This window comes from Amblyraja radiata, chromosome 5, assembly GCF_010909765.2.
Source record: "Amblyraja radiata isolate CabotCenter1 chromosome 5, sAmbRad1.1.pri, whole genome shotgun sequence".
Classification (NCBI taxonomy): domain Eukaryota; kingdom Metazoa; phylum Chordata; class Chondrichthyes; order Rajiformes; family Rajidae; genus Amblyraja; species Amblyraja radiata.
The window spans coordinates 57,648,827-57,676,571 of record NC_045960.1 but is presented as its reverse complement, the minus strand read 5'-3'; the positions used below and the strand labels follow the sequence as shown (position 1 = coordinate 57,676,571).

Sequence of the window (27,745 nt, the reverse complement as noted above, 5' to 3'; positions counted from 1 at the left end):
CACCCGTTCCTTCTCTCCAGAGATGCTGCCTGTCCCGTTGAGTTACTCCAGCATTTTGTGTCTACCAAGGGGTATGGAATGCTTGCCTTCATTGGACGAGACATTGAGTATAAGAGACAGGAAGTCATGCAACAACATTATGGAACTTTTGTTAGGCCACTTTCAGATTACTGTGTGCAGTTTTCGTCGCCTCATTACAGGAAGGATGATGTGTTGCTGCAGAGGTCATAGAAGACATTTACCAGAATGTTGCCCAGATTAGAGGGTATTTGCATTCAGAAGAGTGTAGGAAGGAACTGCAGATGCTGGTTTAAACCGAAGATAGACACGAAATGCCGGAGTGACTCAGCAGTTCAGGCATAGAAACATAGAAACATAGAAACACAGCAAATGGGTGCAGGAGGAGCCCATTCGGCCCTTCGAGCCAGCACCGTCATTCATTGTGATAATGGCTGGTCGTCCCCTATCAATAACCCATGCCTGCCTTCTCCCCATATCCCTTGACTCCACTAGCCCCTAGAGCTCTATCTAACTCTCTCTTAAATCCATCCAGTGACTTGGCCTCCACTGCCCTCTGTGGCAGGGAATTCCATAAATTCACAACTCTCTGAGTGAAAACGTTTTTTCTCACTTCAGTCTTAAATGACCTCCCCTTTATTCTAAGACTGAGGCCGCTGGTTCTGGACTCGCCCAACATTGGGAACATTTTTCCTGCATCTAGCTTGTCCAGTCCTTTTATAATTTTATATGTTTCTATATGATCCCCCTCATCCTTCTAAACTCCAGTGAATAAAAGTCTATTCTTTTCAATCTTTCCTCATATGACAGTCCCGCCATCCCAGGGATCAATCTCGTGAACCTACGCTGCACTGCCTCAATCACAAGGATGTCCTTCCTCAAATTAGGAGACCAAAACTGTACACAATACTCCAGATGTGGTGTCACCAGAGCCTTATACAACTGCAGAAGAAGCTCTTTACTCCGATACTGAAATCCTTTTGTTATGAAGGCCAACATTCCATTAGCTTTCTTCACTGCCTGCTGTACCTGCACGCCAACTTTCAGTGACCGGTGTACAAGGACGCCCAGGTCTTGCTGCACCTCCCCCTTACCTAACCTAACCCCATTGAGATAATAATCTGCCCCCTTGTTTTTGCCGCCAAAGTGGATAACCTCACATTTATCTATATTATACTGCATCTGCCACGCATCTGCCCACTCACTCAACCTGTCCAGATCACCCTGCAACCTCTTAACATCCTCTTCACAGTTCACACTGCCACCCAGTTTTGTGTCATCCGCAAACTTGCTAGTGTTGCTCCTAATTCCCTCTTCCAAATCATTAATATATATGGTAAACAGTTGCGGCACCAACACCGAGCCTTGCGGCACTCCACTCGCCACTGCCTGCCATTCTGAAAAGGACCTGTTCACTCCTACTCTTTGCTTCTGGTCTGCCAACCAATTTTCACTCCATGTCAACACCCTACCCCCAATACCATGTACTCTAATTTTAGTCACCAGTCTCCCGTGCGGGACCTTATCAAAGGCTTTCTGAAAGTCTAGATACACTACATCCAGTGGGACCCTATCATCCATTTTACTTGTCACATCTTCAAAAAATTCCAGAAGATTAGTCAAGCATGATTTCCCTTTCATAAATCCATGCTGACTTGGACTAATCATTTTACTGCTATCCAAATGCTCCATTATTACCTCTTTAATAATTGACTCCAGCATCTTTCCCACCACCGAAGTCAGGCTAACTGGTCTGTAATTCCCCGTTTTCTCTCTCGCTCCTTTCTTGAAAAGTGGGATAACATTAGCTATCCTCCAATCCACAGGAACTGATCCTGAATCTATTGAACATTGGAAAATGATCACCAATGCATCCACTATTTCTAGAGCCACCTCCCTGAGGACCCTGGGATGCAGACCATCAGGCCCAGGGGATTTATCATCCTTCAGTCCCATTAGCCTACCCAATACTATTTCTCACCTAATGAAAATTTCTTTCAGTTCCACTACCCCCTTAGATCCTCCGTCCTCCAGTTCATCTGGGAGATTGTTCTCCCAGATGTCCCAGGGAGATTGTACATCTGCGAGGCAGCATCTCTGGAGAGAAGGAATGGGTGACGTTTCCGATCGAGACCCTTCTTCGGATGAAGAAGTTCTCTTTTAAACTTTGTCCCTCTCACCTTAAAGCTAAGCTCTTTAGATCTTGACATTACAATCCTTGGAAATGGGGAAATGGGAAAGAGCATTTTGTGTCTAGCGTTCAGAAGAGGTTAGACAAACTTAGATTTGTTTCTCCAGAGCATCATAAACTGTGGGGAGATCCGACAGAAGTGTATAAAATTATGAGAAGCATGGATATGATATACAATTAGAACCCTTTTCCCAGGATGGATATGTCAAGATCTAAAGAGCTTAGCTTTAAGGTGAGAGGGGCAAAGTATAAAGGAGAAGTGCAAGGAAGGTTTTGTTTACACAGAGTGCGTTGGATGTGTGGAACATGCTTCTATGGTTGGTGATGGAGGCAGATACTGTGGTGGTCTTGAAAATGCTTTTTGATGGGGCCCATGGATATGCAGGGAATGGAGGGATGTGGATCACATGCAGGCAGAGGAGATTAATCTAACTTGCAATGATGTTGAACAAGTACATTGTGGGCCGTTGGGCCTGGTCCTGTGCTATACTATTCTACGTTCTTGATTCATGCAACTTAACATCTTTTGTGTAGTTTATGTTGGTGCTGGTGTAATGGAGGCAGCATCTGATCTGAACTGATTGCATTTGGGTCAATCTGATCATTGCAATCAATTATTTTCCTTCCATTGTGTGTTGTCACTGTATTCACTAACTCATTATCAAGGCACAAGATCTGTTTGTGAAGGATCGTACAGAATGAGTCATAAGGTCATAAGAATGAGGCCATTCGGCCTACCAAGTCTACTCTGCCATTCAATCATAGCTGATCTATCTCTCTCTCCTAACCCATAACCCCTGTCACCTGTACCAATCAAAGAGGGAAGCATTGACTGAAGGATGACAACTTGTGGAAGTCCCTGCCTGTTTATAGGTTTTTCCAGCAGCCACACTTGAGCACAAAGGTGATGTGGTGGCCATTATCCACAAGTAACTTGGCTCTCGTCTCCACTTCTCTGTCACCTCCTCCTCTTGAGAAACTAATTCCGTTCCATTTTTCACACATTTCACCTCAAATTCTCATCATCTACAGCACTTGTTACAGTTATCCAATTATTTTACTGAATTTGTCATTGAGAAATCATCCATATAGCTGGATGCCAAGATTTCTGTCTTAACCTATGAATATTTATATCTTAGGTGCTGGAAGTCCCAAGGCAAGCACATAAATTGAGAAGCTGAAAGAAATAATATAGCAATAAAAATCATTCTTTCAGAATGACAAACATTTATTACTCATTAATATTCCACTAGGAACATTCATAAAGGAACATAACATTTTTTAATATCTAGTCTGCAATAGAGGATTTGAAAGATGCTCTATGTTTCTGGGGCACAAGTTCAATATGCTCATAAGGACCATGGGACCAGTGCATTTATATACAGTATGGAACCTAGCACAGGAACAAGCCCTTTGGCCCACACTGTTTGTGCTAAATAAACCTACCTCTTCTGTCTGCACATTCTCTGTGTATTCACGTGCCTATCTAAAAGTCTCTTAATACAATTATCATACCTGCTTCTGCCCCCAACCTAGCTCAGTGCACCAGGCACCTACCACTCCCTGTAAAAAAAAATACATGCCCAGCACATCTTTTTTAAACTTTGTACTCTCACCTAAAAGTATTTGACATTTCAGCCTTTGGGGGGAAAAAGATTCTGACTCCCTAACCTAGCTGTGCCTCTCATAATGTTATATACTTCCATCAGATCTCCCCTTAGCCTCTGAACTCCAGAGAAATCAATTCAAGTTTGTCCAACCATTCCTTATAGCTAGTTCCCTCTAAACCAAGCAACCTCTTTTGCACTCTCTTCAAAGTCTCCACACCCTTTCTGTCATGGGGTGACCAGAATGATACACAATACCAGAACTGCACACAATGCTTTGATGTCACTCTAATAGCTGCAGCCCAAAGTAAAGATAAAGTGGCAATTACTGTATCTGGAGAGCTTGACTAAGAGGACTAGCTGAGTAGACTACATGCACTTGGGATCAAGGGCAAATCTCATTTTTTAGTAATCCAATTACTATTGTACTGATTGACTACAATCACCTTAAGGAGTCCTCAGCATCATGTTCAGGCACTTATAGCATGCTATAATTCATAAGGTTTCAATTTCCATTTATTTAATTAATGAGAAGCAAAGATTTTTTTTAAATGATTGTTCAGGTCATCAATAATTTGGGATTTTCCATATACTTCTGTCAGCACAATTGCTGGCCAGGTAGTTAATGCATTCATTTCACATTTTCTAAAACACATATATTACTCAAAGTGGCAACATAATTTTATTACATGAGCTCCCATTGAAATAGTAAGAGCAGGAAGGTAATAGACAATTTCCAAGAGGAATGATTGTTAATATTGGGCAGCGCAATTGCGCAGTTGTTGCCTCACAACGCCAGAGACCCAAGTTGGATACTGACCATAGGTGCTGTCTGTGTGGTGTTTGCACATTCTCCCTGTGACTGCATGCAGTTACCTCCAGTTGCACTGGTTTCCTCCCATGTCCCAAAGTTGTGTGGGTTTGCAGGTTAATTAATTTTGGTAAATTGCTAGGAAGTGAATGCAAATGTAAGATAACATAGAACTGGTGTGGATGGATAATCGATGGTTGGCGGGGACTCCGTGGGATGAAGGGGTAGATTCCATGCTTTATTTCTTCAACAATCATGTCAATTCAATTGTCAGAATTTCTAGGCTAAAGGACTGCATTTCTCTCAGATTTGTTCCCTTATACACATGGTGACTCATTACTATCACTTCCACCATCATAAGTACTGACCATTATTCTCTTCCATCTCATTATCATTCAGACGTCTTGCTACCAATTCTCTTTCTGCTGTGTTTAAATTTTATGCACTATTTTGTGTGGACCATGTTGAATATTTCCCGCATTTCTATTATTTTTCATTTCGCAATTACAGCATCTTCAACATTTTTCATTTTGAGATTGTCACATTACTTTAAGTAGATGGGTTCCCTAAAATGGAGACTATCGCAGAAGGAATTTCTGTTGACATGAAAGGATTGAAAAGAATCCTTGGCATGTCTAAATGTAAATGAATAAATTTATAAATATCAGTCTAGACGTTCACACTATTTCTCTCTTCATGATGAATATTGAGTGATAAGATATGCATTTCGATAGACAGGGGTTGATTGGGGATAGTTGGCATTGTTTTGTGCGTGGGAGATCATGTCTCACAAATCTGAATTAGTTGTTTGAAGAGGTAACCAAAAAGATTGATGAGGACAGAGCCATAGATGTTGTCTATATGGTTTTCAGCAAGGCATGTGATGAGGTTCCGTGTGGTAGGCTGCTCTAGAAGATTAGATTGCATGGGTTCCAGGAAGAGCTAGCCGATTGGAAAATTGACTTCATGGAAGGAAGCAGAGGGCGATGGTGGCAGGGTTTTTATCAGACTGGAGGCTGCTAACTAGTGGTGTTGATGTTAGGCCCATTACTGTTTGGCATATCAACTATTTGGATGAAAATAAAATAACAAACTAATACAATAACAAGGCATGATTAGTAAGATTGCAGATGGCACTAAAGTGTGTAATATTGTAGAGAGCAAAGATGGTTGTCAAAAATTACAGCCAGATCTTGATCAGTTGGGCAATTGGGCCGAGGAATAGTTAATTGAGTTTGTGTAGGTAAGTCTGAGGTGTTGCATTTTGGGAAGTCAGACCAGGGCAGGACCTTCACAGTGAATGTTTGGGCTCTGGGGAGTGTTGTTGAACAGAGGGATCTAGTAGTGCAGGTACATAGATCCTCGAACATGGCACAGGTAGATATTGCGTTTAAGAAAGCTTTTGGCACTTTGACCTTAATCAATCAGGATATTGAGTGTAGAAGTTAAGATGTTACGTTGCGGTTGTCAGGACAAAGGTAAGGCCACATTTGGAGCATTGTGTTCAGTTTTGATCACCTTGCCATTGGTCACCCTGCTATGGGAACAATATTGTTAAACTGCAAGAGTGCAAAGAAGATTTATGAGGATGTTGCCAAGAATTGAGGGCCTGAGCATAGGGAGAGGTGTGCAGGCTAGGACTTTATTCCTTGGGGTCCAGGAAGATGAGGGGTCATCTTATAAGGGTGTATAAGATCACGAGGAACAGATAGGAAAGATGTACAGAGTCTTTTACCCAGAGTAGGGGTGGCACTCGTTGCCACAGAGGGCTGTAGAGGCCAAGTCAGTGAATATTAAGCATTGGTTTAGGTTTAGGCTTATTATTGTCATATGTACCAAGGCACAGCAAAACTCCAATGAAGAGGCATAAACACAAAGGGGCATAATGTCACATTGCAACATTAGTGGGAAAATACCTAAAGCAAAACATACATGACTCTACTGATTATGTGAAATCAACTTGTTTGGAACTTACACTTACATTTATACTATATGTTATACTATAACTTACACTTAGAACTAATACAAATATCACATACATGGTATCCAAAGATTCATTGGGAAAGGCAACTTTACCTATGAATTTCAATAAAGTATGTTTAGTTGGGGATTTCCCACTGCACAGCTGTGTGGAATATTAGCAGAACTTCTAATGAAGTAGATAAATCAGCTTTGAAAAGAGTTTACACTATCTCCAGACAATTCACTGCAGAGATCTTTACTGAATCCTGGCCCTGCTGTTAAAGATATGAGCTTGCAGGCTGAATAATAATTTGTTGGTGTAAGTCTCCTCATGTCTGACCTAAAAATCCACTTGATGAGTTTTCATTGCTGCGAGGCATCCTTGCCCACAATCAACATCAATTCAAAAATAATTTGCATATTTACAATGCCATTTGCTGCCTTAGCTCCTTTGATCCTTTACAGCCAATTAGGCTCTTGTGAAATAGAGTCGTAGCCATGTACAGTAGGAAACACAGCGGCCAATTTGTACACAGCAAGGTGCCCCAAACAGAAATGTGATAATCACCAGATTATGTGTTTCAGATATTAGTTAAGGGTTAATTAGCAGCCAGGACATCAGTGAAGATTTCAGTGGAGTATTGGATGAACATTTTTAACAATTTAAATGTTCTGTTGGAAAAATGCATAGAGTTGGATAGTAAACTCCGGGCATAAAGTGAAATTAACCACCAACTCCACTGCATCAATTAATCTTCTCTGTGCTATGTTAAAAGACATTGCTTAGGAATGGTTGTCTGTGGACACAATTGTAGCCACACTTGGTTTAAAATGTGAGCAGCCTCCAAATATTCACTTTCACAGATATGCCTGGACATTGAAGAGCAGAAATGTTTTTTGAAATTATTTTGAAATTATTTTGAAAGAAAATATATACTTTACGCTCATTTTGCACCCAAGCTTGGTTTACAGTGAGCAGCCTCCATATATTCACTTTCACAAGTAAGCTTAGGCATTGAAGAGCAGAAAGAAATATAGCCTTATCTTGAAAGAAAATGTACACTTTGCTCCCACTGTATCTCAGCAAAGTATATCTGATTTGGTGCAGGTGGAAATCATACCATGGGTCAACCAGGACTGGTTCATTTCCTTACTGTAAGACAACCTTACAGGAGCCACAGAGTCATACCTGTACAGAAAAGGCCCTTTGGCCCAACTCGACCATGCTGACCAAGATGCCCATGTAATTCTTTGGATTTTTGTTGCCAGGAATATTGATAAATATTAATGTCAATATTTGGTAGTCATTTGAAATTTCAATTTGATTAGGAATGCCCTTAACTCCCAAGCTTCCATCCAATGTTCAAGATAATGTTTTGTTCGGGGGTTGATGTGTGAAATGTTGGTATTTGGTATTGTGGATCCAGAATCCATGTGGTGTATGCAGTTGAAATTATATGTTAATGAAAATGAATACCAGTCATGTCTGTAAGGAATCGAAAGGCACTCACTTGCTGGATAATAATCTTCGATCAGGAAAATGTACTGTTGCAAGACCGGAGTGAATTTCTTTCTGTGAGTACATCACATGAATAATAACTTCATTAATCATCTTGTACAATACCTGAGGGAAACCAGCACTATGCTGTTGAGAAGTAGTTCCTTCTGACAGGTTGTTCCACAAAAACTATGGCTCACAAAAAAAAATGCATGTTAAATGATTGTTTCTTTGGTCTTGAATCTTAAAGAATTGAAATCAAAAAGTAATTCAAAATAGCATGCAAGCTTTGGAATATATAATTGTACTGCGATTGTTTCCCCTATGAAGGATTTGATGACAAGGGTTTCTACAATAAAACATAAATAAGTCTGCCTTGGAATCAGCCCATTAGACTTATAATAATAATAATAATAAATTTTATTTATGGGCGCCTTTCAAGAGTCTCAAGGACACCTTACAAAAATTTAGCAGGTAGAGGAAAAACATGTAAGGGGAATGAAATAAATAGTAGAGACATGACTAGTACACAAAGTAAAGACAGAATACAATTCAAAACACAATATGAGGCAATTAATGCACAGATGAAAAGGGAGGGGGACGTGGGGCTAAGGATAGGCAGAGGTGAAGAGATGGGTCTTGAGGCGGGACTGGAAGATGGTGAGGGACACGGAATTGCGGATCAGTTGGGGGAGGGAGTTCCAGAGCCTGGGAGCTGCCATAGAGAAGGCTCTGTCCCCAAAACTGCGGAGGTCGGACTTGTGGATGGAGAGGAGCTGATGTGGATCTGAGGGACCGTGAGGGTTGGTAGGGGCAGAGGAGGTCAGTGAGATATGGGGGGGCCAGATGGTGGAGGGCTTTGTAGGTGAGGATCAGGATTTTGTAGGTGAACCGGTGGGAGATGGGAAGCCAGTGAAGTTGTTTGAGGACTGGAGTGATGTGATGCCAGGATTTGGTGTGGGTGATGAGTCGGGCGGCTGCGTTCTGGACCAGTTGGAGTCGGTTGATGTAGGTGGAGCTGATGCCAAGGAGAAGTGAGTTGCAATAGTCCAGTCGGGAGGAGAGGAAGGCATGGATGAGTCTTTCAGCAGCGGGAGGTGTGAGAGAGGGTCTGAGTTTGGCGATGTTGCGGAGATGAAAGAAGGAGGTTTTAATGACATGACGGATGTGAGGCTCAAGGGAGAGGGTGGAATCAAAGATCACGCCAAGCTTGCGGGCCTTGGGAGATGGGGAGACAGTGGTGCCATCGATGGTGAGAGTGGGGTTATTGATTTTGCTGAGTGTGGCTTTGGAGCCTATGAGGAGGAATTCTGTCTTATCGCTGTTGAGTTTGAGGAAGTTATGTTGCATCCAGGTTTTTATAGCTGACAAACAGGAGTTGATATGGGAGAGGGGGGGGGGGGGGGGGGGGGGCGGGGTTGTGGGGGGATTTGGTGCCGAGGTAGATCTGGGTGTCATCGGCGTAACAGTGGAAGTCCAGGTTGAAGTGGCGGAGTATCTGACCAAGGGGGAGGATGTAGATTATAAACCTACACACCACCTCACTGGAGTCTGCCACCACTAATCTCCCTCACTCCCTGCCCCATTCCATTTCCAGCACTAGTACCTTCATCAACTTTTTCTTTCTAAAAGGAAAGTTCAGCACATCATGACTAAAGCAAAAGGCTCACTGATTTAGTTCAGGCAACCTTGTGTTATTAAGAAGAATAAATAAGGGTCTTGATCTGAAACATCACCCATTCCTTCTACCCAGAGATGCTGTCTGTCTCACTGAGTTACTCTAGCATTTTGTGTCTGTCTTCCGTGTTATTACAAATTGGTAACAAAAAGCATAGAAAACCAGGTTTCTCTTTTAGAACAATGGAATTGCTGTAGACAGTAGGAAGCCATTCGGCCCATGAAGTTCATGTTACCCGGGATGTAGATTATTTAAACAACATCTCTTGCTGTTTCTACACAGCCCTGCAAAGACACTCTTGCCTGCCTATCCAATGCTCTTTGAAAACCGTGACAGATCCTCACATGCAGTGAATTCCAAATTAACACTCCTCTCTGAGTGAAATGATCGTCCTCACGTTTGGCTTTATCCTTTGCATAACACTTTGAACCAACATCCCTTGCTTGTCTCTCCCACCTCCCCCACAACATGGTGTAATCTTATTCCATGACATAAATGAGTTTGCCATAAATTGGTCATTGTTTTTAATTACAGATTTCCTGAATCTGTGTTTTTTTTAATTTTGTTTCAGCATTATGGTGGGAATGTGTGACAACTGTTTTAAGGATACTAGTCAGCTCAATGTTATTTCATGAATCAAATAACTTTGTTGATGCAATAGTTTAAATGACCAATTTTTCCATTTTATCAGAGTACACCGAAAGAGACAATGTTCCTGGTAATTTCCTATTAGAAGTGTTGAGACCTCCAGAATTGTTTTTAAAAAAAAGGAGAGACATGCCACGGTTTCAAAGGTTTCAAAGGCTTTTTATTGTCACATGTACCAATTAAGGTACAGTGATATGCGAATTACCATACAGCCACACTAAATAAAAGCAACAAGACACACAACTACATAAAAGTTAACATAAACATCCACCACAGTGGATTCCCCACGTTCCTCACTGTGATGGAAGGCAAGAAAGTCCAATCATCTTCCTCTTTATTCTCCCGCGATTGGGGCAGTCGAACCATCCATCGGAACTCCCACAGCCGGCAGACGAAGCCCCTGCGTCGGGACGATCGAAGCTCCTGCGGTATTGAACTCCAAGAGTCGGTCTCTAACCAGAGACCGCAAGCTCCACGATGTTAAAGTCTGCAGGCTCCTGCGGATGGGAGTTCAGAGGTTGATCCCTGGCAAAGGGATCGCGAGCTCCGCGATGTTAAGTCCGCAGGCTCATGCGGTTGGAGCTCCTGAAGTCAGTCTCCAGCAAAGGCTGCCAACTCCTCGATGTTAGGCCGCAGTGCGGACGGAGATATAATACGGGGAAAAAAAAATCGCATCTTGGTCAAGGTAAGAGATTTAAAAAGTTTCCCCCGTAATTCGATGACGAGGGAGGAAGCGTGGAGGAAATCGGCTCCCAAGAGCTACTGGGCAACATTCGCAACGATAAATTTCCATTTGTACGGGCGGGAGTCAAATGTGAGGGGAAGGGTCCGCGTACCGTATGTTCGAATGTCTCTCCAGTTAATGGCTGAGAGGACGTGGCCCTTCTTACCAGCACGAGCGTCGCGGCTGGTCGGGGGAAGTATGCTGGCGATCGCGCCGAAGTCCACGAGGAAAAGGCGGCCGGAATGGCAGTCGCGGACGTAGAGGCGGTCGTTTTGGCCGATCACGATCGGCCGAGGCATTTCCCTGAAACATGCAGGGATGGCGGCAGCGTCAAGCCTCCGTGCGAAGCGGAGGTGGTAGTAGCTCCAACAGTGCCCGCCGCGAAGCTGCTGGGGATCGTAAAAATCCGCGCCAGCGAGCATTAGACGGATATCGTCGGGCATCTGCTCCAGGAACGCCTGTTCGAACAACAGGCACGGGCGGTGGCCGTCCATGAGCGCGAGCATCCTTCACACAGATGGCCGCCGATCTCCCAAACCGTCCATGTGAAGGATGCAGGCAGCACGGCCCCGTCGGCTGAGCCCGAAGGTGTGCAAAAGGAGAGCCTTGAGGCCGTCATACTTAGCGGCTGCGGGTGGGTCCCAAAGATAAGGCAATGGACGGGAGGCTGACTCCTGCGGCAGGGCTCCCACCACGTGGAAGTATCTTGACTCGTCTGCAACGATGTGGTGCAGATGAAACTGCGCCTCAACGTGTGCGAACCATACCTGAGGCTGATCGGGTCAAAACACGGGCAGCTTGAGGCTGACCGCGTTTTGCTGGGCGTTGCGAGCGGCAGCGGGAAGATAATTATCCTGCCTGTTGTCGTCCAATCTTCGGATGGACGTGTCGGGGTCACCAATTTGGCGGATGAGACGAGAGTCGACTGTTCAAACGAGTTTATTAACAAAACAAGTAAACTGACGAAGAATCTCAACAGAACCAATAAACAGATCCAGCCACAACGGTGGTCCAGAGCGACTGAAGGGGCATCGCCCAGAAAGCACGCAAAACACAACCCTTCCCCAGAGTCACATGTCCGAGGCACCTGGCCGCTGGGTTCGACTACCTGCGAGCACCATCAGGTGCCGCTACAACATCACCATATGATGCTTTTGATTATGTTTGTATCATTATCGGCATGTGCAAAATTAAGAAGAATTTCAAATAAATCAACCACACCATTAGAACTCTGCAAGTTTTCTGCTTATTCTGCATAGACTACATAGAACACAGGACAGTGTAGCACAGGAACAGGCCTTCTGGCCCACAATGGCTGTGCAGAACATGATGCCAAGTTAAATTAATCTCTGATAGAGATAAAATGCTGGAGTAACTCAGTGGAACAGGCAGCATCTCTGGAGAGAAGGAATGGGTGAAGTTTCAGGTCGAGGCCCTTCTTCAGACTCTTCTGCCTACCTGTGACCCATACCCTCCATTCCCCACACATCCATCTGCCTATCTAATTTTTTTTTTAATTCCACTACATCATATCTGCCTCCACCACCTCCCCAGGCAATGCGTTCCAGGCGCCCACCATCCTCTGTGTAAAAAAAACCTGCCCCGCACATCTTCTTTAAACTTTACTCCTCTCACCTTAAAGCTATGCCCTCTAGTCCTTGACATTTTGGCCCTGGTGAAATATTCTGATTATCTACTCTACTCTAGGCATTTTATATACTTCTATTAGGTCCTCCATTAACCTCTGCCGTTCCAGAAAAAAAAACATTCCTGCCAGCATTGAGCCTCTACTGCACCCTTTGCAAAGCCTCCATATCTTTTATGAAATGGGCCGACCAAACTGCACAAAACATATTCCAAATATGGCCTAACCAAAATGCTATTAAGCTGCAAAATGAGTTTCTGACTCTTGTACAATGCAAATTCATGTTACTTCCCCTGGAAATTACAGGGATCTGTGCAATCTAGCACAAAACAGTAAGGTTTACTGACAACCAATCACCCTTCCAAAACATCCATTCCCTCCATGACTGGTGCAGTTTGTTTAAAATTTGTATCATCTACAAAATGCACTGCAGTTACCTGTCCAGGTTGATCAAAGAGCACCACTTGAAATCGCCATTTCTATCACCGTTATTTGGGCACCAATTGGCTCTGCTGCTTCACAGTTCCAACAACCCATTTTGAATTCCAGAATCAGGTGCTGAGTTTCCATGTTCTCCTTGTGACCACGAGGGTTTTCCTCCCCCCCCCCCCCCCCCCCCCTTCCATTATCGCAAAGGCATGCTGCTAGGTCAAAGGGCTACTGTAAATAACCTCTAAGGGCTGATGACATGTGAGGGAGAGTAAGTTGGATGGGCACTTGGAAATAAGAGGAGAGGCAATAGAATTGATGAGATGACTGTTGAGAGTCAGAATGGAGCCATTGAGTTGAATGACTTCCTCTGCCTGTTAAACATAACCAACGATGACAAAAGCAGCAAGTGAATAGGAGCACTCCCATCTCTAAACTCCCCTCAAGATATTGCAGCTCCAATTTTCATAGCCATTGGGTTGTAATCTCAGAACTTCTTCGTAACTAGCACCAAAACACTTCACTTAATGGACCTCTGCAGTTTAAGGACATAGCTCACCACCATCCTCTCAACAGCAAGTAGAGATGCCAATGGCTTTGGCATCGTTGCCCTTCTGCAATTAATACATAGAAACATAGAAAATAGGTGCAGGAGTAGGCCATTCGGCCCTTCGAGCATGCACCGCCATTCGAGCTGATCATCCAACTCAGTATCCCATCAGATTCAGATTCAGATTCAACTTTAATTGTCATTGTCAGTGTACAGTACAGAGACAACGAAATGCAGTTAGCATCTCCCTGGAGATCGACATAGAATATGATTTCAATAAATAAATCTATTTACATGCATACAGTCATAGTGTTTTTCCTGTGGGAGGAGTGTCCGGGGGGGGGGGGGGGGGGGGGTGTGATTGGCAGTCACCGAGGTACAGTGTTGAGTAGTGTGACAGCCGCAGGGAAGAAGCTGTTCCTGGACCTGCTGGTCAGGCAACGGAGAGACCTGTAACGCCTCCCGGATGGTAGGAGGGTAAACAGTCCATGGTTGGGGTGAGAGCCGTCCTTGGCGATGCTGAGCGCCCTTCCGCAGACAACGCTTGCTTTGGACAGACTCAATGGAGGGGAGCGAGGAACCGGTGATGCGTTGGGCAATTTTCACCATCCCTCTGCAGTGCTTTCCGGTCGGAGACAGAGCAGTTGCCATACCATACTGTGATACAGTTGGTAAGGATACTCTCGATGGTGCAGCGGTAGAAGTTCACCAGGATCTGAGGAGACAGATGGACCTTCTTCAGTCTCCTCAGGAAGAAGAGATGCTGGTGAGCCTTCTTGACCAGAGTTGAGGTATCGTGGGTCCAAGAGAGGTCATCGGAGATGTTGACTCCCAGGAACCTGAAGCTGGAAACACGTTCCACCTCCGTCCCGTTGATGTGGATGGGGGTGTGCGTGCCGCCCATAGACTTCCTGAAGTCTACAATGAGCTCCTTGGTCTTCTTGGAGTTAAGGGCCAGGTTGTTGTCAGCGCACCATGCTGCTAGGAGCTGGACCTCCTCCCTATAGGCCGACTCATCGTTGTTGCTGATGAGGCCAATCACCGTTGTATCATCTGCATACTTGATGATGCTGTTAGTATCATGTACAGGTGTGCAGTCGTAGGTGAAGAGGGAGTAGAGGAGGGGGCTCAGCACACAGCCCTGTGCAACGCCGGTGTTCAGGGTGAGGGTTGAAGAGGTGTGCTTGTCTAACCTAACAGACTGGGGTCTGTTGGTTAGAAAGTCCAGTATCCAGTTGCAGAGGGAGGGGTCGATGCCCAGGTTACCGAGTTTGGTGATCAGTTTAGAGGGTATAATGGTGTTGAAGGCTGAGCTGTAATCGATGAACAGCATTCTTACGTAAGTGTCTCTGTTGTCGAGGTGGGAGAGGGCGGAGTGAAGTGCCGTTGAGATGGCATCCTCCGTACTCCTGTTCTTGCGGTAGGCAAACTGATAGGGATCCAGTGTGGGGGGGTAGGAAGCTTTTGAGGTGTGCCAGGACCAGCCTCTCGAAGCACTTGGTGATGATGGGAGTAAGTGCAACTGGGCGGAAGTCGTTGAGGCTTGCCGCAGTGGAGTGTTTTGGCACCGGCACGATGGAGGTGGTTTTAAGGCACATTGGGGACAACTGCTTGGGCAAGTGTATCCCATCCCTGCCTTCTCCCCATTCCCCCTGATCCCTTTAGCCACAAGGGCCACATCTAACTCCCTCTTAAATATAGCCAATGAACTGGCCTCAAGTACCTTCTGTGGCAGAGAATTCCACAGATTCACCACTCTCTGTGTAAAAAATGATTTTCTCATCTCGGTCCTAAAAGACTTCCCTCTTATCCTTAAACTGTGACCCCTAGTTCTGGACTTCCCCAACATCGGGAATAATTTTCCTGCATCTAGCCTGTCCAACCCTTAAGAATTTTGTAAGTTTCTATAAGATCCCCCCTCAATCTTCTAAATTCTAGCGTGTACAAGCCGAGTCTATCCAGTCTTTCTTCATATGAAAGTCCTGCTATCCCAGGAATCAGTCTGCTGAACCTTCTCTGTACTCCCTCTATGGCAAGAATGTCTTTCCTCAGATTAGGAGACCAAAACTGTACGCAATACTCCAGGTGTGGTCTCACCAAGACTCTGTACAACTGCAGTAGAACCTCCCTGCTCTTATACTCAAATCCTTTTGCTATGAATGCTAACATACCATTTGCTTTCTTCACTGCCTGCTGCACCTGCATTCCTACTTTCAATGACTGGTGTACCATGACACCCAGGTCTCGTTGCATCTCCCCTTTTCCTAATCAGCCACCATTCAGATAATAGTCTACTTTCCAGTTCATTTTAAGTAAGCCACCAATTTGTAGTACTGCCTTCATTTTTGACAGATAAATTATCAACACAGTGGAAGAAGCCTCTATGTCATTAAAAAGTGCATATGTAGTCAAATTGAATGTTGTAATTTCTCAGTGATAGATAGAGCAGTTAATTCTGGTGTCAAACTCAGGGTTGTGACAGGAGAGAAGATCAAGCCCCATGGTCATCTCACTCAACCCGTCTAGGATTACGTGATTAAATTAAATTAAACAGCAGCTGCTAGCATTAATACATTCTGCGGCAGTCTCCATGAGCTGATACTTTAATACATTTATGATCATTTACCCTGATTCTTATTTGCTGATCAGCAAAATGTAAAATATTGAATCAATCTTGGCAAGAAATGAGAGCTGGTAGAAACGTGATGTATTTAGCTATGTGGCAAATTTATTTGGGAGGTCACCCACTCTTGGCCAAAGTGAACACACATGAGAAATGTGCTGATATCCTCCTGCACTGCAGTACTTGAATTGGTGCCAGACCTGAGTGTGACTGAAATGCTGATGCACCTCGCAATCTTCAGTTGTTTTGTGAACAGGGCAATTAAAAAGGGCTGATAAACAGGATGTCTTTTTACACAAAAACCTTCAAATTAGCAAGGGATGCTAATGAATTAAAACAGCATTTATCTCTCATTTATTAACATTGCACTAAAATAATGAAATGTCTGCGTAATTTATTGGTAGCAATTTGTACAGCCACAAGATTTAACTTTTTTTTAACTCATTGGCCAAATTTCATTATTGATGTGTTGCTGTCGGCGAAGGCAGCAGTTTATTTGTAATACATCAAACAAACGCAACATGTACAGAATTAATTTAGAGTATTTCCATTATTTTCTTTTGCTAGACAAACGTGAATTCTGTTCAGAAGGTGTTTCATTGTATTTAGAGAACAATTACAATGGGAGTGCTATACATTGAGATATCAGAATCAGAATCAGAATCAGAATCAGAATCACACTTTATTCGCCAAGTATGTTTTGCAACATACGAGGAATTTCATTGGCCAGGTCAGTCATACAATTAAAAGTAACAGGTCACTTCAAAAACACATTTTAACATGAACAACCACCCCAGTGACTCCTACACATTCCTCACTGTGATGGAAGGCGAAATAAAGTTCAAGTCCTTCCCTTAGTTCTTCCTCGGTCGTGGGCCTCGAGCCCCCGTTAACGGGACGATCCGATGTTGGGACTGACATATGATGAAAGAATGGATTGACTGGGCTTATATTCACTGGAATTTAGAAGGATGAGATCTAATAGAAACAAATAAAATTCTTAAGGGATTGGACAGGTTATAGGCAGGAAAAATGTTCCCGATGTTGGGGGAGTCCCGAACCAGGGGTCACAGTTTAAGAATAAGGGCTAGGCCATTTAGGACTGAGATGAGGAAGCACTTTTTCACCCAGAGACTTGTGAATTTGTGGAGTTCTCTGCCACAAAAGGCAGTGGAGGCCAATTCACTGGATGTTTTCAAGAGTGATTTAGATATAGCTCTTAGGGCTAATGGAATAGGGTATAGGGAAAAAGCAGGAATGGGGTACTGATTTTGGATGATCAGCCATGATCATATTGAATGGCTGGCTCGAAGGGCCGAATGGCCTACTCCTACTCCTGCACCTACTTTCTATGTTTCTATGTTAAGTAATAAAAAAACATTACTCACTCTGTAAATGCATCAGAATTGTAGTTGGCATAAAACATGGACAAAATACATGCACCAATATTTTGGCCCTGTGAATAAACTGTTAATTTCAGCAGAGGAATGCGGCAGCAGGCTGTCACAGCAGCAGATGTCAATGAAATGTCTGTCAGCTAATTAGATTGATTGCCTCATCACTAGTTTAGGTGTCACTTTACAAGTCTGTGTAACACAGGCAAACATGACAGAGGCAACTAAACAAGAGACAAGACCGCAGCAAGAATTAGAGAATATAATCAATTTCATGTGGCCTGACTTACTAATCCTGGGTGATAGAAAAGGACCAGAGGAGTCTGTTGACTACAAGAAGGGCAGTTGGCTGAACAGAAATGTCATCTGTCCATTCCCACCACAGATATATTGTCTGAAGAAGGGTCTTGACCCAAAACATCACCCATTCCTTCTCTCCAGAGATGCTGCCTGCTACTCCAGCTTTTTGTGTCTATCTTCGGTTTAAACCAGCATCTACAGTTCCTTCTTATACAGATATTGCCTGATCTGCTGAGTTCTGCCAGCGCTTATGTTTTGCAGTTCACTACAAATTGTGTTAAGCAGCACTAAATATTTGGGCACCAGTAACATACAGTACTTAGATCCTTAACATGGTATTCATAGTCTTGATAGTCATAGTCTTGATAGTGCTAACAAGTTGCACAATTTGCCATCCACTCTTGTGGCAATGGGACGGCCAGCTCCGAGATGTTAAATCCGCGGTTGGAGCTCCCAAGGTCGATTCCCAGCAAGAGGTCGTCAGCTCCACAATGTTAGGCTGCAGTGCAGATACGATAAGGAAAAAGTTGCATCTCCGTCGAGGAAAGAGGGAAAAAAAAGTTTGCACCCATCCTCCTCACACCCGACAAAACTAAAGATACACTAAAACAATATTTAACTACTGACTAAAAAACAACAAAGAGAGAAAGGGGCGAGACAGACTATTGGTGAGGCAGCCATTGTATGGCGCCACCCAGTGGATGTGTTCAAAGCACTCTTATCTTCCAACAGTGTCTATTTCAGAAACTACACACAAGTCACGTGAGCAGCTCAAAGCGTGTGGTCCAGTAAAAGCTCCCCACAGAACTTTCAACAGATCACGTCTGTCACGTGATGTGACTTATAAATGTGACAGTCTTAAAGAAACAGTAATTGTTCACAATCATTACTACATACGCTGCACAATCAAGTTTATTGTTCCAGAACAGGCTCTGCGAGAGGAGTCATTTATTATGACATATAAGACTTGTTCATTAATAGTGTTATAAAGATAATTTATTGCATGCATGATTAGATGTACATTTCAATTACAATGGCATGTGACAATATTTGTGGTTGTCATCAGGAAAAGATGGATGAACAATGTGTCTCACAGTACATTAAGTAGACCCTCATATAGATATATTAAATTAGGATTCTTTGTTATATCAGTAATTATTACAGACTATTCAGCCTTCCATCTACAGTCTCATTTCCCATTTCATACCCCCATCCCTTCAACATTTTAATTTTATGCATTCATCCAATTTTGTTTTGAAAGTCCACATTGAAATGTGTACCACCACCATGTGCACTTAAATAAAGAAAATAAAGTATATATTTTTAAAGTTAAAACATTAAAAAAGAATCTGCAATTGAAATACTCTTTCAACTTATTAATGTCCGAACCAATTTAGATATTAATCAAAATAAGTTACAAATCAAATCAGTCAGCTTCACTTACATTGTGCATGAAGATATACAACTGTGAAGCACCAAAGATGCACCTTATGTAACCATCCTGGACTTGGTGTTGAGTCCTGAGTTCAGTAAACAGACACAGAAGTGAAGAACCATTGACACCAATGTATCTGCATGGATCCACTTGGAAGCCACTAGCAGGGTTGAGCTCAACATTTCAGCAGTGGATCAAATTATTTCTAAAAAATTCAACACAACTTGTCCTTTTCACACCAATCACCTAATAATAAACCCCCAAAACACATAAGCTTTTCTAATTGCTGTCTCAATCTGTCCAGCGGTCTTCCACCATTCATGAACAAGTGTAACCCAGGTCTCTCCAGTTCCTACATTTCTTTAGAATTGAATTATTTTATCTTTTATTTCCTTTCTATCATCATCCTACTAAAATGTATTATTTCAGATTCCATCTACCTATTTATGTCCCCCAGAAGTCAACCACAAGCTTCTGTTGCTTACCGAACTTCTAAGTTTTGTGCTGCTGCAAATTTAGAAAAATTTAGAAATCCCACTCATAGAGCAGCTCTGGGAGCAGGGAGCAGAAACCACTCAGAGAGCAGCCCTGCATACCTGACTGAAGCTCAGAAATAATTCCCATGCAACTTCCTTGAAATTGTCCAAATTTAGCTCTTTAGTTTCCTTGGTCACACAGTATATGACTAATCAAATGAATAAAAATAATCAGCTTATTTTTAGGATTTATCTGTCTGCCAGAATATAATTTGCTGTTGTGAATTTTTAATATTTTTAAAACGACATTTAAAAATCTCGATTTCTCTAAGTCCCCACCAATAGTTTATTTCTGATAGCTGTGCTTTTGAGTTTCCCTAAACCCCTTCCAACATCCATCACCCACTACCCAAATACCTTCCAACAATGTTCCCTTACCTCCGATGCACTACATTCTCCCTAACAAAACTATCCAACATATCCACTGCTTCCTGCTCCTGACCATAACCTCACCACCAACGTTTCCCAATACTCCAGTAAACGCAACATCACATAGAAACATAGAAACATAGAAATTAGGTGCAGGACTAGGCCATTAGGCCCTTCGAGCCTGCACCGCCATTCAATATGATCATGGCTGATCATCCAACTCAGTATCCCGTACCTGCCTTCTCTCCATACCCTCTGATCCCCTTAGCCACAAGGGCCACATCTAACTCCCTCTTAAATATAGCCAATGAACTGGCCTCGGCTACCCTCTGTGGCAGAGAGTTCCAGAGATTCACCACTCTCTGTGTGAAAAAAGTTCTTCTCATCTCAGTTTTAAAGGATTTCCCCCTTACCCTTAAGCTGTGACCCCTTGTCCTGGACTTCCCCAACATCGGGAGCAATCTTCCTGCATCTAGCCTGTCCAACCCCTTAAGAATTTTGTAAGTTTCTATAAGATCCCCTCTCAATCTCCTAAATTCTAGAGAGTATAAACCAAGTCTATCCAGTCTTTCTTCATAAGACAGTCCTGACATCCCAGGAATCAGTCTGGTGAACCTTCTCTGCACTCCCTCTATGGCAATAATGTCCTTCCTCAGATTTGGAGACCAAAACTGTACGCAATACTCCAGGTGTGGTCTCACCAAGACCCTGTACAACTGCAGTAGAACCTCCCTGCTCCTATACTCAAATCCCTTTGCTATGAAAGCTAACATACCATTCGCTTTCCATTCCCTCATCACCCTGACTGAACACGCATCATCCCCAGTGCTCAGTGATTGAAATCATACCCAGGGTAGCGCAGTGGCACAGAGGTAGAGTTACTGCCTTATATCGCTGGAGACCCGGATTCAATCCTGACTACGGGTGCTGTCTGTACCGAGTTTGTGTGTTCTGCCTGTGACTGCGTGGGTTTTCTCCGGGTCCTTGTTTCCTCCTACCTTCCGAAAGTTTGTAGGTTAATTGGCTTCTGTAAATTGTCCCTAGTGTGTAGCATGTGAAACTGGGATAACATAGAATTAGTGTACGGGTGATTGTTGGTTGGAACGGAGCTGTTGGGCCAAAGGGCCTGTTTCCAGGCTGTATCGCTGAACTAAAACTAAACCTCATACACAGAAAAATGGTAGACATCATTCATCCCAGATTTAGGACATCACTGCAGGAGGTCGTTGGTGTAAGGATCCACCTTCAGCTACTCTCAATCTTGCTATTAATTTTGCTGCTATTGACTCATCTTCCCCTCCCCACCTTTTTCATTTTATTTCCACTCTTTCTTTCCCTATCCCAAATATCTAATAACGTGTGAACATGGAACAGCCAGCGGTGGTACAGGTGGAGGGGGAAAACCCAAAAGTGAAAGAATCCATGAAAAGGGAAAGTAAGGAAAAGAGTGGAATAATGAAGAGGGGGAGGCCAGGAAAGAGAATGCAGAAAGGGAGTGAAGTGGTGCTGAGGCAGTGGAATATGAGAATGTATAATGTAAAAGTAATCATACTATCAACTGCCTTCAACTTATGGAGCAGCATGTGAAATAATAGTCAATGGTGGCAGCCAGATTAGCTTGGCATGGAACAAAACATACTTGGGTTTGGAGACGAGGGCTATAGGCAAAAGCTACAAACAGCAGGTGGTGTGTCGGGCAAATTATTGTTCGGCATGTGGACTTCAATCTATGGAATTATTTCTGACAAAAACAATTTGCTACTATTGCTCACTGGAAGAATCACACATTCCTGAAATGTTCCTGATTACTTCAAGAGATAAAGATTCCATGCTATCTTGTGACTGAGCATCTTTCTCAAAAACCTAAGGTAATAACCGGAGTCTGAAGAATAGTTCTGCCGAAAATGTCACCGATCCAGAGATTCTGCCCGACCCGCTAAGTTACCCTAGCACCTTGTGTCTTCTCTGGATCTAAAACAACGTATTTTAAAGTAGACCCAAGGAACTGCAGATGTTGGTTTACAAATAAAAACAATCAAAGTACTGGAGTAACTCAGCGGGTCAGGCAGCATCTCTGGGGAACATGGATAGGCAACATTTCCGGTTGTGTTCCCTTTTTCCCCTGAGGAAGAATCTGTGTATTCCATTGCATTACATGTCGCCCCATTAGAAGAAAGATGTGGAAGCTTTGGAGAGGGTGCAGAGCTGGTTTACCAGAATGCTGCCTGCATAAACGGGGTTCAGCTACAGGTGGTTGGATAAACGGATTATTTTCTCTGGAATGTCAGATGTTGAGGGCCATACTTATATACATAGAAGTATATAAAATTATGAGAGGCAATGATAGTGTAGATAGTCAGAACTTTTTTTCCCAGGGTGGATATTTCCAACACGACAGGGCATAGCTATTTGAGGGGGAAAGCTTAATGGAAGTGTGCAAGGCAAGTTTTTTTACACAGAGGGTGGTGGGGGCCTTAAACGCATTGTCAGGAGTAGTGGTGGAGACAGATGCCATATTGGTATTTGACACTTTTAGTTAGGCAAATGGAAGTGCAAGAAATAGTGCGATATGAATCACATGCAGGCAGATGAGATCAGTTTAACTGGACACAATGTTCGGCTTGAACATAATGGGCTAAAGGGTTCATTCCCATGCTGTAGTTCTATATTCTATGTTCTAAATCCAAAGTCACCATGTCATCTCTGCTTCCTGCCATATTTTCCAATATGATATTCTAAAATAATCAATTTACATGATTATTTTTGATATATATATTTTCAAATATCATACTGGACAATAAAAGGCTGCGTTTGTACATCCGGATAAGGCATAAACTGTAAAAAATTTAAGCAAGTAGCAAAGTTATTATAAATACTTGTTCACATAGCTTCATCATGTGCTAACAATTTTGCCCTTCTACTTTCTAACAGGCCACGGAACTAAAGGAGTGTTCGAGCTTCTCGCTGGGTGGCGGAGAACAAAAGAGGATTTACCATTCAAGGAAAGAATAGCAGCTGCTTATTCTGATGTGATGGTGTCCTACACGATGACAAGCTCGCTGTACATCATCACCTTTGGGATGGGTGCAAGCCCATTCACCAATGTTGAATCTGTCAAAATCTTCTGTCAGAACATGTGTGTCACAGTTCTAGTGAACTATTTCTATGTTTTCTCCTTTTATGGCTCCTGCTTGGTATTTGCTGGGCAATTAGAACAGAACCGCTACCACAGCATATTCTGCTGTCGAATTCCATCACCTGAATATTTAGCGTCCAGGCCTGTCTGGTTTAAAACAATGTTGAATGATGGATTTCAGCAGCCCAGTGGCCATGAATGCGATCCGTATCAGAAACATTTCATTCAGCGCTTTCTGAGGGAGCACTACACTGAATGGATCATTAATACATATGTCAAGCCTTTTGTCGTGTTGCTATACCTGATTTATGTGTCATTTTCCTTTATGGGATGTTTACAAATCAGTAATGGATCAAATCTTCTTAATATGCTTGCAAGTGACTCAAAAAGTGTTTCTTTTACAATAATCCAGCAAAAATACTTCAGCAACTACAGTCCAGTCATAGGTTTTTATATTTACGAGCCAATAGAATACTGGAATATAACAATACAGGAGGATCTGCAAATAATCAGCAGGGGTTTCATCAGAATATCATGGATTGAGCATTACTTACAGTATTTAAAAAAAATCAATGTCACTGTACTAACCAAAAGCGATTTCATCAACATTCTAGCTAACTCATTTTTGAAGCAACCAGAATTTAAAAACTATATGGATGATATTATTTTTTCAAAGACATCAGAAGAAGTCGAAATCATCGCCTCCAGAGTGTACATGGTGGCTAGAACTGCAGAGAATATACATGAAGAAATGATTGATTTGCTGGAAACATTAAGAAAACACTCTCTAATTTCTAGAATAAAATATATAGTGTTCAATCCAACATTTGTTTTCATGGATCGATATAGTTCATCCATCACTTCACCAATCCTGAACTCCAGTGCTAGTGTCTTGATCATTCTGCTGCTGACTATTTTCCTGGTTATCAATGCATTGGGTAATGTTTGGGTGATACTCAGCGTGATCTCAATGGAGTTTGGCGTGGTTGGACTGATGACACTATGGAAAGTAGATATGGACAGCATTTCAATCTTGTGCCTTATCTACTCTTTGAACTATGCCATAGATCACTGTGCACCTCTACTCTTTACATTTGTATTAGAAAAAGAACGCACAAGGACTGAATGTATCAAAAACTCTTTGGAATGGAATGGAGCAGCCATCTTGCAGAGTAATGTTTGTTTTCTGTTAGGGTTAATGCCCCTGTTTTTTGTGCCTTCAAATTTGACCTTCACACTGTTCAAATGCTTACTCCTCACAGTCATCTGTACACTGCTACATTGCTTTGTAATATTACCTGTTTTTTTAACATTTTTTCCTCCATCGAAGAAACGACACAAGAAAAGGAAGCGTGCAGAAATGAAAGAGGAAATCGAATCTGTGGAGATACGAGATAACTCAGGAATGGTTGATCACATCACCACAGTTTGAGACCCTGGACAAAAATTCACTGGAAAAATCGGCATCAGACAGAGCTGCATAGCAGGTGGTTTAGCTCCCTGGTAAGGTTCAATCCCACGAGCTTGTGCTGGCCTTTGGGTCAAAACAAAGGAAGCATGGGAAATCTGAAATGCTTTTCACTGGAAAGACAATCAGGATAAGATTTCAAAAGAACAAACCTGTTCCACCTAACACTAAAGGTGCATTGAACGTGAAATTAAAAATAAAATAAAAAAATCATTGGAAAGTTATCAATTAGAAGTTGAAGGTTTAAGAAAAAAATAACCATGTGCTATATCTTACCACCTTCAATATTTGACAGTTTCTTGCGTTGATCTGGAATGCAAAAACATTGAATAGATTGGGAAGAGTTGCACAGGAAAGATATATCTTTGCGTGAATGTCTCACAAATGGACCCTCAATGAAGAATTTTGCTAATGGAAAAAAGCTAGTTATCAGAAAACATTCACAATGCAAAGCCTTATGCATAAACGTTTTCCATGAAGGTGTCTGGAAGACTTGCTTTGTCTTCCATAGGTTCAAATTAAATGGCAATTTTCGATCATTATTGCTGATAATAGTAGGCAACACAATTCATTTTCTTCCCTCTTGTAACTAAGCCAAAGGGCAATGAAGAACTGTGAGTCCACTCAATAATCATGAGGTCTGTGTGAGAGGAAATTAGCCATTATTTATTATAGATTTTTAAAAGCTACACACCATATATTCTGATTGTATATTCATTTTCGTCCAGCAAAGGTACTAGAAATCTCATTAAGTTAACCCTTTTTGTTGCAAAAGTGACCTCCACAAACTATTTGTTAAAATGGGTTGCTTATTGTTTAATGGACCTTGCAAAATACGATGCGCTCCAATAGAAAATAATTGTCTAAAATGTCATGAGTGTATATTCCACATATTGAAGGAATCTAAAATAAAATTTAAGAATTGCTAATAAATGGTTGAAGATGTTAAAACTCAGATATTAAAGTCAACAGACAGCGGGTCAAATAAAAGATATGTAGGAAGCAGATAAATTAATGTTTCAGATATAGAAGCTTCATTAACTGAATTGTTGTTATTCTGTCTCCATTGACAAATGGTCTATACTTGAAATGTTAATTCATAGATTCTCTGTTTCTCAGAAAGAATCCCCAGCTCTGATGTTATGACACTTGCTTTCTCCTGCTCAGTTTTTCTGGCATTTATTACAATAATTGCTTTCAAAACTGCGAGTATAATGACAGCATTTTCTTGCAATAGATTATATTATTACTGCAGCAAAATTATTCCTAAAACAAAGAAAATTATCTTATTCAGGGCACTGAAATATTGACGTTTTGCTGACATACTCTCACAATAGATTATTATCCAATTTACTGAAATACTTTAATGTTATTATTTATATGAAACAAAACCTGTACTTCTAGTTTATCATTTTTTTGACTCACATAAAGCAGTTATGTCTTTCACGTAAATGTAATGCCACGGGTTACAATTTAATAATAGCTATGTTTTCTATTGCATTTTCCAAGGTTATTTTTGAAGTTTCTAATTCCATTGTTTAAAATGATTGTAGAACTAATGTTGATTTCAAATGGAGAGTAAGTCATTTAAAAACCATTATTTCCTTTTTTTCATAATAAGTTATTCTGCTATGTCGTTAAGTGAATTTATAGTCCAACAGTGAAATTTTACTCTACGAAATAGTTAACTAAATTTTCCGCCCAGGATCATCACAAATTTTCTGAAATCTCTTATTTGAGAAGCTCTTCAATCCGAGGCCCATGGATACCCCTGACCAAAGTCTCAAATTACTTTCTCCATGATCATTCTCTTTTTGGCCTTTGATACTGTCAACTCCACCATTCTCCTCCACTGTGTCCCAATAACCATGCCATCTGTTCATAACTAACCAGAGAACAAAAGCAACACTTCAAAACACTTCACATGGGAGCATCCTATATTTTCCCCTTACTATACACATGCTCAACATTGCATTGTCATCCGCATACGTGGTATCAGTTTCCACCTGTCATCTCTCTCAACTTTTCACTGTCCCTACAATGTAAGGCTGCTTGGATAACAATGGTTATGTGACGAGCTGCAATGTCATCTAGTTAAATTCCATAACCTGGTTTTTGTTCATCTTATATGTAGGAAGGAACTGCAGATGATGGTTTGAACTGAAGATAGACACCAAAAGCTGGAGTAATTCAGTGGGTCAGACAGCATCTCCAGAGAAAAGAAATAGGTGATGTTTCAGGTCTGAAGGAAGATCTTGACCCAAAACATCACCTATTCCTTTTCTCCAGAGATACTGTCAGACCCACAGAGTTACTCCAGCTTTTGTGTCTATCTATTGTCCATCTCATCCTGCATTGGTGAGGAGGATGTGCCAGGGAGTGTCATGCAATCTGCTTGGTGATGTGCAAAAGCTAAAAGGGTTAGTTGTAAGGCTTGCAAGCTCTGAGCATATTTTAAGACTTGTACTTTAGAGATACAGTGCGGAAACAGGCCTTTCAGCACACCGAGTCCACACCAACCAGCGTACACTAACACTATCCTACACACTAGTGACAAGTTAACAATTTTACTGAAACATTTTACTGAACCCAATTAATCTACAAACCTGTACGTCTTTGACCTCCCCAGCAAACTGCTCACGCTACATTCTGGATATGTACTTACAGGCTTCCCAGTTTTCAGCAGATACTTACACATTTTATACCAGGGACACCAATACAGC

General features: G+C 42.2%; 1 protein-coding gene across 1 annotated transcript in view; it reads left to right on the top strand.

Annotated features, from left to right (window-relative positions):
* Window positions 1-27,190, top strand: part of ptchd4 (patched domain containing 4) — a 61,743-nt gene extending 34,553 nt beyond the window's left edge. Inside the window, exon 3 of the mRNA XM_033021300.1 lies at window positions 23,350-27,190. Within this exon, the coding sequence (XP_032877191.1) occupies window positions 23,350-24,986 (1,637 nt within the window). The 3' untranslated portion in view covers window positions 24,987-27,190. The remainder of the gene's footprint in view (window positions 1-23,349) is intronic.
* The last annotated feature ends 555 nt before the right edge of the window (window positions 27,191-27,745 follow it).